Genomic DNA, 14,444 nt, shown 5'->3' with positions numbered 1-14,444 from the left:
CCATCCCTGGAGGCATTTAAAAGACATGTAGGGCCATAGTTTGTGTTGATCTTGGCAGTGCTAGGTTAACAGTTGGACTTGATGACCTTAAAGGTCTTTTCCAAGCTAAATGATTCTATGATCCTATGATGACCAGAGCATTTTAGTGTTCATGTCTGTACTATAATAACTTTGCCAACAGCATACTACTATGATTGGATCGATGGCATTTTGCAATTACTTAATCATGTCAGATAGGCTTTCCATAAGATAAGGTTTTTCTGCAGTCGCAAAACATTAGCATTCTAGATGGGATGGGATGTGGACACTGCATACGAATATTGAGTTCCTGCTAGTGGCCACAGGACTCTATCTCACAGTACACTGTCTCACAGTACACTGTCCCACATTCTGACCGTTCTTAGTATATTCTGGAACACATTGATTTTTTCTTGAAGTAATTTTTTTTAAAATTGCCAATGCATAATCTGTGAGTACTGAAATTGAACACCAACAGTCACCTTCCACTGACAATTTTTGTATGTGCTGCAGTTACCATGGTACCAACCTGAGCAGTTAATGTCTAAATATAGGGCAGGATAAAGGATATATCTTTTCGACAACTAATAGAATGAAGTAAATATTCACAGAGATTTTACTGCTTCAGTAACTTAGAAGACTTAAAATACTGTTCGCTCTCATCATACCGAGATTAAAATACTTAAATATCAGTCATAACATATTCAGTTGTAGTTTACTGGCTTTGGTCGAATTGATCTGAAAAAAAAGCCATTTTCGAAGAGGCAATCTGTGGGTAACTCACAGCCATATGACAGAGTACACAGCAAGTCTATAAAAGACCACATAAAGAAGCATGAAGAATTTTATTCGCTTAAAAATGTTGGGTGCCAGAAGCAATATGGAGGTATTGTATGGATTTCACAAAAACGGGCCCTGTTATTTCCAGAATGTCTGCACTGAGTATACTTTGTTCAAGAAAGTGTTTGTAGCAGGTAACATTTATCAGCCCTAAAGTGACTCATGAAGTATGAATAAATACTATTAGGATTTCATGAAAGCTGAACTGTAAGAAGTGCGCCAAGATTGCTTTGTCTACCCTCACAGTTTTAGGAGAACATCAAACAAGGCATCAGTGTCATAGTAATTTTAAAGAATAAAGTTCTCGCAGCACTAGTTCTCACGCTCGTTTGTCTGAATAGATCATCAGAAGCTCAGCTGCTCTCTCAGACATGGGGTGAGCTACAGGGAACTTACCAGTGAATTAATAATATCATGCACATCACTTTATCACTTATTCATTACTTTGTTCAGCCTGGAGAAAAGAGTCTGGGGAGACCTTACAGCAGCCTTCCAGTACCTTAAGGGGATGACAAGAAATCTGGATAGAGACTTTTTACTTCCAGTACCTTAAGGGCTGACAAGAAATCTGGATAGAGACTTTTTACAAGGGCATGTAGTGACAGGACAAGGCAGAATGGCTTCAAACTGAAACAGGGTGGATTTAGATTAAATCCAATTTTAATTAAGGAAAAAATTCTTCACTGTGAGGGTGACGAGGCACTGGCACAGGTTGCCCAGAGAAGCTGTGGCTGCCCCATCCCTGGCAGTGTTTAAGGCCAGGTTGGATGGGGCTTTGAGCAGCCCAGTCTAGTGGAAGGTGTCCCTGCCCATGGCAGGGGGGTTGGAATCAGATGAGCTTTAACGTCCCTTCCAACCTGAACCATTCCATGATTTTATGATCTGTCAATTCTCTGAAGGTTTCACAGGTGTAAGGACTTTGGAAAGACACAAAACAACCTTTCAGATATAAGTTAATTCAGTCTTTTACTATCATGTAACTCAGCTCATGTAAATAAAAGATCTGTTAAATGAAAGAAACATATCTCCAATCCACTGCAAATTCCCCTGAATATTTAAACGTTTTTATGTATTTCTGCATTGCTAAACTGTTGCTTGTGGCAGCCCTGACATTCTGTGAGATTAACACCATATTTTGATGTGATTTCTAACAGAAACACTGTTCCAGTTCACTAGCTGTTACTGTATAGTCAGGGGAAAAATTATTGCAAGGAAAAGCACATTTTAAAATGTCAGAACAACTGTTAAGATTCAGAAGGCAGATTCTGTCTGTTATACTCCAAAACCCCCTAAACCACCAAGTCCAGACTCTCTGACTGCAGGGGTGCTTGGCACAATATGTGATTGGGTTGGTATAGAAAGAGATGCTCTACACTTGAGAGTCTTTTTGGAGAATATAAGTAAAGAAAAGAAAACATTGGGAACTTTCCAAAACATGTCATCAGCAAAATGTTGCTGCAAATGCAGGAGTCACGCTTGCAGTATCAATTTATGCTTTGTCAATTAACCAAATTATTTTCACTGAACAAGGAGAAAATCAATACTTTTCTGTGTTTCTCTATTACTTATCTACAAGATATTTCTTTTTAGGGCCCTAAAATATTCCTATGCTGATATCTATTTTCAGAAATATAAGGATACTGTGTTACATTCGCACACTGTTCCTATAAAATGCCAAGTAAGTAATGAAGAGATAGGTACAGGCTAGTTCTGCCTCTTACTCTGTAAAACAGAAAAATTCTGTGCCACACTAATACTATAAAAACACCTTTCAGGTTATAAATCTTTCTAGTTCATTTCTGTTCTCTTCAGGAACACTTGTGTTTATGCATCCCTGGCTCCCTCTTCATTAAAAACTACCAGTCTGGAAATCAGATTGCTCACTTGTGGAATTCTGATTTAAGGAGAAATCCAGTAAAATTTACATTAAACTAACTTTACTTCATAAGGACAAAAGAACTGCAGCTCTAAAATCCAATTAAATCAGTTATCAATAAGCCACAACCTGAATTACAACATTAGGGAAGACAAATGTGCCTTTGTCCAAACTGAGTACCCTCATACAGAAGTATTTTGTCCCTTAAAAATAAAGATTTAAACTCTCCCCCCTTTCTTATGAATAAGCATTTCAAGTAGGCAAAATCCAGTAAGATAATGACCCTCTTCAACTCCCACTGAATTAATGAAGCTGGAGGTAGTTACGAGCTGAGCTCCTAATCCTACATATCACGCGTCTGCTTTGGTTATCAATCTAAGCTGATTTGCAAGCTTGCTTCCGTAGAGAAATTCTCATTCATCTGTGAGCCAACACCAGCAGAAGGAAATAATTTACTAATTGGTATTTCCAAAAGGGGAACAGGTTAGAATACCGTATTCAGTGTATTCACTGAGATTTCAGGAAGGTAGAAGAGTACACACACTATAAGAAAGACAGGTAGGACCGTCTAACATAAAATATGATCAGTGTTTCTGGTTGCAAGACACTGGTGTTTCTTCTTCTAAACTTTAACTCAGAATTTCCAACTCCAATATTCTGTAACAGATTCTTTTTCAGAATCTTAAATTGTTTTAATCCTCAAATTTGTTTTCAAAGAAAGATCCACAGAAAATACACTTTGTTTTTTCCATGTTTAAAACATCCTGTGACCTTTTCAGCTGAAAATTTCACTCCTCCTGTCCAGAGCTTCCAACAGGGATTAGGGTTTTTGTCAAATACATGCATCTTGCTGTAAATCTGTCCCACATTTCTACAGCACATTCAGACACTAAATTCCCTCTAATTTCAGTCGATAATAACAATGTCACAGGCAAATGCATCTCTGGCAGCTATGATGCTCTTTCCTTAGTCTATGTGTATGAGCTGCAAGACTCACACCTGCCCAGTGAGGGAATAACCATCTTGGTAGACCTAAGAAAACTATAAAGGGTAGCAGCTGACTGTCTGGAGGGAGACCAAAAGCCAGATTGAGGGGTAGACTGGCAGTGGAAAGGCAATAGCCAGGGAAAGGAGCCTTAGCCTGAAGAACAGGAAGAAAGGAATTGTTAAAGGGAATTGATCCTCTTTTTAGCTCTATTGTGCAGCAAATACACAGGAAAAACACTGGCATGCCACTGAAGACCACCAATATTTGCAAAAATTTAACCTAAAAGCAAACTTTATTGTCGGTATTGTTAACATCAGCTATATAAGCACCAGTATTTCCCACATAAGATAGAGATATTGATATACCCATGTACTTAAAATCACAGAGCATCACAAACTGGGCTTTGTAGAGTCTGTCCTACTGCCATTAAGTCCATGTGAATTGGAGTGGATTCTAAACATGCAAAATATCATGCATAAATTGTAAGTGTACCTTTCCTTTAGTAAAATTATCATCTCCTTTCCTGATGAACTTTCTTCTGCCAGTATCTCCCAAAAGGCCTTGCAGCATGATATACACATCAGCATCAGTTTCTGAACCATGGGATGCTCCCGTAGTAATATAGAGAACATAGGTTTTCACTGTTGGGAAAAAGAGATCAAAGGTTTACCAAAGCTTACTCAGTTAAAAAATGTGTTATTTAATACATTAGTACTATTAATTTTTAGTCCTTCCCACTGTGATCAAAGGGCTAAACTATATTATAATGCTTAGAAAAGCACATAGAAGCATTGTAATTAAAACCTAAGAACCACTATTATAAGGAGTAATAAGCTAAATAGCTTGTGAGTGGGCCTGAAACACAGGCAGAAGAGAAAATGAAAGAACAAGAAACACATCATAAATTGTTATAAAAGCATGTAAATAATACTCAACCGCACACTTGTATACATTTAAATATGTAACAAACAGTCCTATGAAACATTTCCTGGGCGATGGATGATACTAAATTATTCAGAAAACACATCTCTGCTCTGAGGCTCATGGAGTTCAAATGAAGCTGAACCCTGTCACAAAGACAGCAACTTTTGTATTTCCTCCGGATTATGGTCCAGTCAGCGGATGGCCACTCTACACTGTACCAGCTGCAGTTAGTGGCCTCAGCAGAGGATTTCCAGAAATGTTGTGTGTTCTCTGATGTGTCATCTTACAACTCTTCAGCTGAGCATTTCTTGGTTGACTGTTTGTGTTAAGTACCCATTTGTACTCCTAGAGAAATGCATAACACCCTGGTGATCTGGCCCCCCAGAATAAGAAAGAAGCCGCATCCCCGAAACATTCAATTGAAAAAGAGGGAAAAATACCAGGATAAAGTAAAGAAAACAGTATCTGTCCTCATGTTAAACGCTCCTTTTTCAGAGGAGCAGCATTTGTAAACATTTAAATGCCTGTGTTCTTCCAGAAAAAAAGAAACTAAAAAAATTAAAAGACAAAGAGCCTTCCCAGGGAATACCCCAGCATTACTCTTCTCAAATTCGTATTCAGGGAGCTTCTGCCCAAGTGCATTTTTTTGAGAATAGCTTTGAAAGCACAGCAGAAAACGCGAGGAATACACAGATTAGTTGGACTATTGATCTAAACCCTTAACTCCTGGGAAACATTTGGAGGAGACTATGGTATTCTTACAGCAGAATACCCACTTAGGATAACAGCTCTTCCATTCGTCACTAACTTTGGTTATAAAACTTAAACACAGAGCAAACTAAAAGAACCCAGTCTTGAGGTGGTGAAGGCATAACTTGCATGAAGGAATTTGATGATGTTTAACTTCTAGGTCACAGAAGAAAAATGCCTGAAATTCCAGGAACACAAACAGATGACCTGTTGTGAGGGGCCATGGATCTCCTTCTTATCTGAAATTACACTATGAGAGTTATTTCCTCTGTATTTCCTTTGTTTCCTCTGGGAAAGAACCAAATCATATTATTGAGAAGAAGCTGAACTCTGAGTACTGTTCAAAACTTTTTTAATATTTTCAGGGCTGTATGCTTGCTCTTTTATGTGTCACAAACTGATACCAATCAGACTTGAATGCACAATGCTCAGTTACAGGGTCTGAGATATTCTTTTTTAAACACTGGAGGGTTTGGACCTGGCCGTGCATCACTAGCTAAAATGAATAGAAAATATCTGCTAAATCCTTTGGACTGCTCTGCAAATCAGACATCATTACTGAGCAAATTTTTTGTCGTTTCTGATTTTTGACAAACCTGCTGGAAAAGGAGAGCCAAGTGTGAGAACTGGAAGCTCAGCCACTCTTCCTCCTTCGTCTGAAAAGTTGCAACAAAATGGAAATTCGAGAACACTTTTGCTTTCTCTGTGTTGAAGCTTTACCTTAGCAAAGAGCAAAAAAGAAATGCCTTCAGCATCTGTTGTGCTCTAATGGAAACTATAGAAAATGACATACTACTAAACAGCTATGATGCATCATCTCAATATTAAAAAAGAAGAGAAAGTTTTTAAAAAATGTTTTTGAAAGCAGACTTTTAAAAGAGAAGGAAAAAATATCTTTCCCAATTAAAAATAATGAAAATGCTGTCAACAGTATTGCTGTAGAGACTGCAGTAAGAGGAAAAATATTTGGAATGGTTAAAAAGGTTCTTTTATGTAACCTATTCATCTAGTATATGGAAGAAAAAGAAGAGTCAATATGCCCATTTCAGCTTGTGAGAAATGTCAATATGCCACAACATTTTTCAGTGCAGAATGTTTTCTCATTCGAAGTAATGGGAGGAAGAGAATGAAGTGTTTCTCGGAAAAACTGGAAAACAGAAATTTAGAATGCTTTATGGTATATGTATATATATGTACATATGTATTGTATGAATATATAGAGTATGTTATTCAATATTTTTAATCTATGAAAAGCTGTATGTAAAGTAATAAAGGGGTGATACTAAGTAGCTTAGTCTTACTATAAGAACATATTTTAATAATGTGTCTTACACTATGATACTACCAGCTATACTAATAGAAAACATATTTTCTGAACCCTGATTTGAAAAGGGCTTAGAGAATTCACTCATGCATTTTTCATTACCTAACTCCCTAAAATGACAAAATGCTTAACCCAGTAAGCTCAACCATCTTTGGTTAGCAAGTGTCATTGGGAGATAGTGGCATCATTTTGTCTTCAAAACACTCCAATTATTTTTCATTATGAGAGACAAATTGAAAAGGTTTTTTGGTTGTTTTTTTTAATAAAGTGTAATGTTAATACAATTTCCCTTTCATACTAACATCTACATTCCTGAACAGTTCCTTGAAAATCAGATTTCATTTACTGTGCTTTATTTTTCAAGAAGTGAAAGAAGCAAGAATAAAGATGTTAGCTATTACATGCTTCAGAAATAAAGCGTATCTTAATTAATTTTTTTCTGGACATTTTTTTATAATGACTTCAATTTTCTCAAGAACATTAAGACAGTTATTTTGTGGTTATGGTTATAAAAGTGAATTCTGAATTTAAATATGGAATTCAACCAGCTGCACCTGCATTTACTTATACTAGAAGGGGGAAATCTTTGTGAGTTGCAATCTTGTAAGAGCAAAATAAAATAGCATAGAAATTAACATTGTGGTTCTAATCAGCAGTGAAAACAAACTGCTGACTTGTCTTTAATAACTGATATTATCCACAACCTCTTATACCAACCTAGTTATTTCATATAAAGATTCAGTCAGTCCTGCTATGGAATTTGTGGAATAACAAAGGAAATATCTTCCTAAACCCCTAGCAATTTACATTTCTCTTTCTAATCCTACATAATTTAAATGTGCATCTTTACCTTACTTATAGAAATGATGTTGATTTTTTTCTAACTCAGCTTTGAGTCATTGTTCTGAGCTAATGAAGTAAAATAGCCTAACAGATGTCACGGCTTTTAAGTCAGGTTTCTGTTCTGAATTTTTTACTGTGATCCACTGTCTCCTACAACATCCAAGAGGCATTTTATCAACAGATTTTTTAGATGACTAATTCATCTGGCTATGAAGATTAAATTAAAAACCAAACTACCATTTAAATATTGGGGGGCTTCACTCAATATTACCAGCTAATGGACAGGAAAATTGGTTTTTTTCCTCCATTTTTTAATGAGAACAAAATACAAACATTAATGGACAGAAGTGTGAGTGCAGTTTGAAAGAAAGATATTCTTTCCCTTAGACTTCTTTTTATTTTGCCAGCATAAGAGGATAGAGATATTTTTTGTATAGTGAAATGCCACAGCAATTTCAGTGCAATGTCAGATTTTAGCTTCAGCATCTTGGACATCAGAAGAAAGATTGTCGTTTCTGCTATTCACTTCTTTTTTCACATGCCAACTTAAAAGGCAGACATTTTCATCAAAATGCATTTCTAGTGTCTGGTTTAATTATTTGCTTTGGATCAAAACATGTAACAGCCAATTTGGAGTTATGTAAATATTATAATATATGCCACTGGGTACGGTTCTGAAAAGACACTGCTGGATATGCTATAGATGATAGCACATCTGTATATATGCCCTCCAGAAATCCACCTAAGTTTACAAGATTTTTGTTATCTATAGCTATTCTACTAAGTGTTTTGAGCAGTCTCCACATTATACAACTGTTGTTACTGGAGCACTTACTCTTATAAATTAAAAATTATGTCATTTCAGACAGAACTAGAAACTGGAAGCAATAACCATAGAATATGAAAAAAGGAGAATTTTACAATAAGGACACAGTAAGTAATTTCTTCAGGTTTTGATTTTTTTTACCTCACGGCAATACCAACTCTCTCCTTCTTCAGCATCTTCAATTTCTAAGCGAACTTTGTATATAGTATTGAATTTCTTATTTAGTTCAATTGAAGTTTCATAAATCTGCCCATTTTTAAGGGATCCTTTGGGGAATATGACTGAAGTACAGATACCTTTTCCACCGCATACACTTAGAGATACTTTAGGATTCATGGAACTACAGAAAATATCACTAGTTGTGACAAGGACATCCCAGGTCCCTATTGACAGAAAACAGCAGAAAAAAAATTATGGATTTGCTGAATATCCAAAATAATACAGCAATTTGTAACAGGCTGAATTAGTGAGTGCAACCTATCCCCACCTTTGCACTGAGCTAAAGCATTTGCACTTAACAGGTTCACTCATTATCACTGATTTAGTGAGAAACAGATTTGGACAGCAGCTCTTCTGCAATGATAGCTGACCCTTTAGAGATGGGCCACTCCAATAGCGTTATGCAGATAAGACTGCCAGTTCCATATTAGAGATTTATGAAGAGTCATGCCAATTGGCTGATTTTTTCCCATCATAAATGTTTCTTCTGCTGATTTAAATTTTGTTTCTTACTAAAAAGCAGCATATTTTCTACTAGGTAGTACTGGTTATAAAGTTTGCCTTTGGTCAGGGCAGGGTAGCTTTTGTTTCAACTTTTTGAGAAGCTACTTAAGTTAGAACAGGAAAATATGCTCCATATATTCTATAGCAAGATGATGATGAGATAAACTGGTTTGGTGCTTGAAATGCAACATTTTTATCACAGATCATCACAATTATCTATTTCTTCTGTGAAATGATGTTTGCCGAGAGATTTAAAATAATCTTATATAACAGCACATAAATTTGCCTACTTTAGGGACACAGAAAAAACTCAAAGCCAGCAGTTTTACTTAAAAAAACCCAAACCACACCAAAATCTGCAAAATTATATTGAAGAATATAATGAATGTAAAGAATAGTAGCTTGTGCTCAAACTAAAGGTCTGTTCTGAGGCACTTAGTCTCAAACATTCTAGATGAATTGGCGGTCACCTGAGGGCTCTTAAGGACTGCAGACTGATAGCAGGCAGGCTTATGAGTAACTTCTTTATCTCTATACTGAACAGATATTCAATTAAACCTCCAATCAACAAGATAGTTTTCATGATCAGAAACTTGTACCCACCAAAACAAAATCCCACTGATTTATCTAGTTTTCATGTTTTAATTCATGTTGATAAAATATACGAAAAACTGAGGGCTATCGAACCCATGCATTCCATTTTTTAAATCATAACTCCTACAGAGCGGTTTTGGTCACCTGGGCTAGTGTAGAATTGAGCATGACCATTTTTTTATTAAGATAACAGCTCTGCTTATGTAAAGTAGGGCAAAGTATGTATTTAATGATTTCAGCTAGCCATTCTGTAGAGTAGGATATTTTAGAGTAATGGAAACAGTGACTTTCTGAGTTTAGATCTATAGTCCTGTAAATTCCAGCTTCTTAACCACAACAGGCAAACCTTTGTCTCCTACTATAAACTAGTGCAAATAAAACTTTATTACTTTAGATCAGGTGAGGATCTGTGCCATAAATTCAGGACTTGGTGAATGTAAAAAGTTGGTACTCACCATCTTTAAAATTATCTCAATTAAATTCATGTTATGACTTTATGAATAATCATAAATAGCTACTATTTTCATGTCTATGAACATTAAATACAATTATATTATAACTACATTATACCCATGAAAAAATGGAAGTCAAATGAAAATTTATATCTCCTGTGTGTAATCCAAGATTTTTTTAGCCCTTTAGTACTGAAATATTAAGCCTTTAAACTATCAGTGTATAGCTGCCTAGGAAGACTGAATGGAAGGACTACCTCTGTTGGATCATACAGTACCATAAGCTGCTATAACATGCAAACTATATTGGTAAATCTGATAAATATATTGATAAATTTGTCTGACACAATTTAAGAGCAGCTACATTAATCTTCTTCTTGTTAGTTAAGTCTAAAAGAGTGTATTTGGTTTGTATGCCTGAAGGAGGCTGTGTCCCTGTAGGAAGCCCACACTCGAGCAGACTCCTGTCAGGACTTGTGGCTCCATGGAAGGATGAACTCACACTGGAGCAGGTTTGCTGCAGGACTTGTGACCCATGCTGGAGCAGTTCATGAAGGACTACAGCCCGTGGGAAGGACAAGTTGTGGAGGACTGTCTCCCATGGGAGAGACCCGATGCTGGAGCGGGAGAAGAGTGTAAGATCTATAGGCACCTACATTATGCTTTGTATTTTTCAGGTGGAGGTATTACCTTTGCTATTTTCAAGTCACACCTTTTGTCTTCATAAAATTGTTTTAAATACTTGCTACTAGTTCTGTCATTTTTTTTTCCCAGTTCCTTCAGTATTCTGGGGTTCCCTTGGTTGTCAGTGTTTGACTGAAATTTTATTTGCAGTTCAGATTTGGTGATTTCCAATAACCTCATTCCCTTTAGTAATTTTTGATTTTCTTTCCTTTCCAATGTTATGGTTCCTTAATGAAAACAGAGATAAAGTGTTCTATTTGTTTAGGATTTTACCTTCATCACCTCAGTCTGAACTCTATTGTTCCTGCATAGTTACACATCTTTTAGGGTTCTTTTTATAACTAGACTCCTGAAGAATCTTTACTATTTGTTTTAATTCTATTATAAAATCAAAGTCAGCTTGACATTTAGTAAGTACCTTGTATCTGTATACTTTGTGACCTCGAAGGTACAGTACTCTTTGCTGATCAGTCTTTTATTTCTCCTTTCCTTATAGGCTCTCTCACTTGTCATATTCTTTCTAAAGTTAGACACCCAGGCAGAACTGATTTTCAATAGACACAGAGCTGAGTATTAATTATAATAGACTGGAAAATATTAGCAAGTCTGCACTCAGATTTTTGAGGACTATGTGTGTATGAAAAACAGAGGAAGGAAAACATTTTTACATAGCTATGTTCAGACACTAATTAAAGTGCATAAACAAGGATGCAAGATTTCCCTCACTTTTCACATTATCAGCAAAGAAAGATGCAACAGACTGACCAGTCTTGGGCTTCTGCTCTGAATTAACCTCAGGAGACACCTGCCTCGCTCTGTGGGTTATGTAGGGCACCTATGGAATCCATTTTTTTAGAGACCTGGAATACTTGCAGTGGTACAATAGAATTTGTTTTGAAATATTAAGCCTTTAAACTACCAGTGTATAGCTGCCTAGGAAGACTAAATGGAAATACTATCTCTGTTGGATCATACAGTACCATACGCTGCTATAACATGCTAACTATAATGGTAAATCTGATAAATATATTGATAAATTTGTCTGACACAATTTAAGAGCAGCTACATTAATCTTCTTCTTTTTAGTTAAGTCTAAAGGATATTCTTTTATTCTGAAATTGTCACTAGTCTAGCTGCTCATCCTATGCTTTTACTTCCATAGTATTCTGTCTCTCTTGTCTTGTCACCACTATTTTTTTTATTTTCTTAGATGATATAAGATATTCACTAGTGGACTAAGTACAGGTAACTAAATATGAAGATATACACTATAGCTGTGCCTGTGGCTATATGTCATGTAAAACTCTCTGAACATACAGTGAAATATCCATGAGCATAGAAATTAAAAAAGATCAATTTACAAAACTGCTGATATGGAATGCAAATTCACACCTTCAGATTAGTCAAACTTTACATAGTTTGGTCTACCAGTTCTGATTCAGATTTCATAAATGGACCCAAAACCACACTTTACACCTCTTCAAAAAGACATGAGAGAACTAAAAAATCCAGTACTCTGGCAAAGCATAAAAGGCTTATCATGTTTTCAGTGTCTATGTTGTTTCTGAATTTTGGTCTTTTTTTCATTAGATAATTTGAATAGGATATTTTGTACAGGTCAACTAACTGTTTCCGAGAACTTGTGCCATTGATGTAAGAAAAAAAGAAAACTGCAAATAAAAGCAAATGCTTTCTGCAAATATGTGAACATACGGGAAAATCTCATTCTGCTAAAAGAGTTTTTGTATCTCTTCTTGTGATTTCATCACTGTTGCAGCAGCCTTCTGCTCTGCATTAACTGCCATATGGAACAACCTACCTCTTTCTGCTTCAACTTTTTTCTAGCCTCAACTAAAAACACAGTTCCTTCACTGCTTCTATCACTTAATATCTTCCTTCTTCTCTAGTGTTTCTTCCCTGAACTTTATAATAGTATTTACCAGCTCTGGAAAGTGTTTGGAAAGGCAAATTTTGTGAGACATGAAATTCGCATTTAAGCTATATTATTTCTATGGTTTGGTTTTAATCTTAAAAGTAACACACACACACACACACACACACACAAAACTCAAACAAACAATAAAACAATTAAAACAAAATCTGAAAGGGGCTTTGATGATTTTGGACCTTACCATAAATCTTCCCTGTCAACTTTCCATTCCTGACTTTTCCAAGAAGTTTCAACATTCGTTCCATCTGTGCATCACCAACTCCACTGTCTAACCATTGCTGGCAAAGAAATGCATATTCACCATCAGTCTTGCCTGATTCATGGATGACAATTTGGTCCAGGTACCATCCAGCTCCATAACCCACATCATGGTGCTCAACAAGCACTTTGCTTAACTGTCCAAGGTCTACTGCTCTCATTTCAGAGATACAAACCTGAGAAGGCAAAGGTAAAATGAACAGTAAATTGATTCAACTATATATTTTATCATCTTTAAGAAGATTATGTTTGGAGAGTCATATTCCTTTCAATGCTGAAGTATCTTTTCCTTTCTGATAGTAAAACAAGGTATTATCATCTGACATTTGAAGACCCCCAGAAAATATGTGGACCCTTGAATATGTACATTTTCCTAGTTCATGACCATTGAATTCCAGGCTTTATTATGAAAAACATCCCACTATTTTTGGTCAAAAGAAACCTCTGATCATTAAGTTACTTACAGAAATCTCAAGAAAATTGAAATTCAACCAGTCCCTCATAACTGAAACAGAAAGTTTTTCAAGTATCAGGATAGGCCTTATAAACAGAACTTTGGTTTGGATAAAGCATTATATTTTTAAACAATTCAAAGTCTCTTATATTCTAAGACATCCTATTTTTCTAATGGGAAACTTCATATTATTTAACTCTGATCAGAAATACTGACATTGTTGACTGTACAAACAAAGGAAGATACTGACATTAGAAACTCTAACACTGTGCACGCATACAGGCAAGAATTGATGTGCTCTTCGGATGTAAATAGACATCTGTTTAAATATTGCTACGGCTACCAGTAAACAAAAGCTAAATGGAAACTACACTAGTGCATGTTGGGATGAATAAATTATGTGAGTGAGAGAATGAATGTGTTCCGTGCAAGAGATAATATGAGTGGGTGGCTAGATACATGGGCATGTGTGTGGGTGACATTAAAATACCCCAGATGGATAGTAGAAACAGGCGCTATAATTTTTATTTGTTGCCAACCAATTTGCCACCAGTCAGGAAAAAGCATGAGGATCAGAAAGCAACAAAGGAAGAGATGATTTTTAGAAAGAATTATGTCATCTGGTCCATTCTCCTGTCTGTGTCAGGCTGTTCTCTACAATGTGCTGAGAAAAAAAACACATCAGAGTTATTATTCCTATCACAGCCTTAGGTCTTCATGCATTCTTACCTTGTTACATCCACAATCTCCCCAAACAGTTACCATGGCAAGTTATGCCCCTTCATGTAACGCATATGTAGCCCAAAATAAGATCTAGCTGTGAGGAACATCTTGTAAATAACTTTTTGGGAGCCCTCATTGCTTTTTAATTTTATTCTTTGTAGTTCTGAGCCAAATATAATTTTCTTGTCAGTCTGAATGACCCTTGACTTAGAGGAA

General features: G+C 36.0%; 1 protein-coding gene across 4 annotated transcripts in view; it reads right to left on the bottom strand.

Annotated features, from left to right (window-relative positions):
- RP1 (RP1 axonemal microtubule associated) overlaps positions 1–14,444 on the bottom strand; it is a 209,220-nt gene that overhangs the window by 27,021 nt on the left and 167,755 nt on the right. For all 4 annotated transcript variants that reach the window (XM_057397796.1, XM_057397798.1, XM_057397797.1 and 1 more), the window contains exons 45-48: positions 12,975–13,227; positions 8,531–8,772; positions 5,993–6,116; positions 4,215–4,363 (exon numbers count right to left, since the gene is read on the bottom strand). In XM_057397796.1, coding sequence (XP_057253779.1) covers positions 4,215–4,363; positions 5,993–6,116; positions 8,531–8,772; positions 12,975–13,227 — 768 coding nt within the window. The remainder of the gene's footprint in view (positions 1–4,214; positions 4,364–5,992; positions 6,117–8,530; positions 8,773–12,974; positions 13,228–14,444) is intronic.

This window comes from Pezoporus wallicus, unplaced genomic scaffold, assembly GCF_028554395.1.
Source record: "Pezoporus wallicus isolate ANWC-B61680 ecotype Strahan unplaced genomic scaffold, APGP_CSIRO_Pwel_v1 contig_227, whole genome shotgun sequence".
Classification (NCBI taxonomy): Eukaryota; Metazoa; Chordata; class Aves; order Psittaciformes; family Psittacidae; genus Pezoporus; species Pezoporus wallicus.
This window is presented reverse-complemented; position numbering and strand designations above follow the sequence as displayed.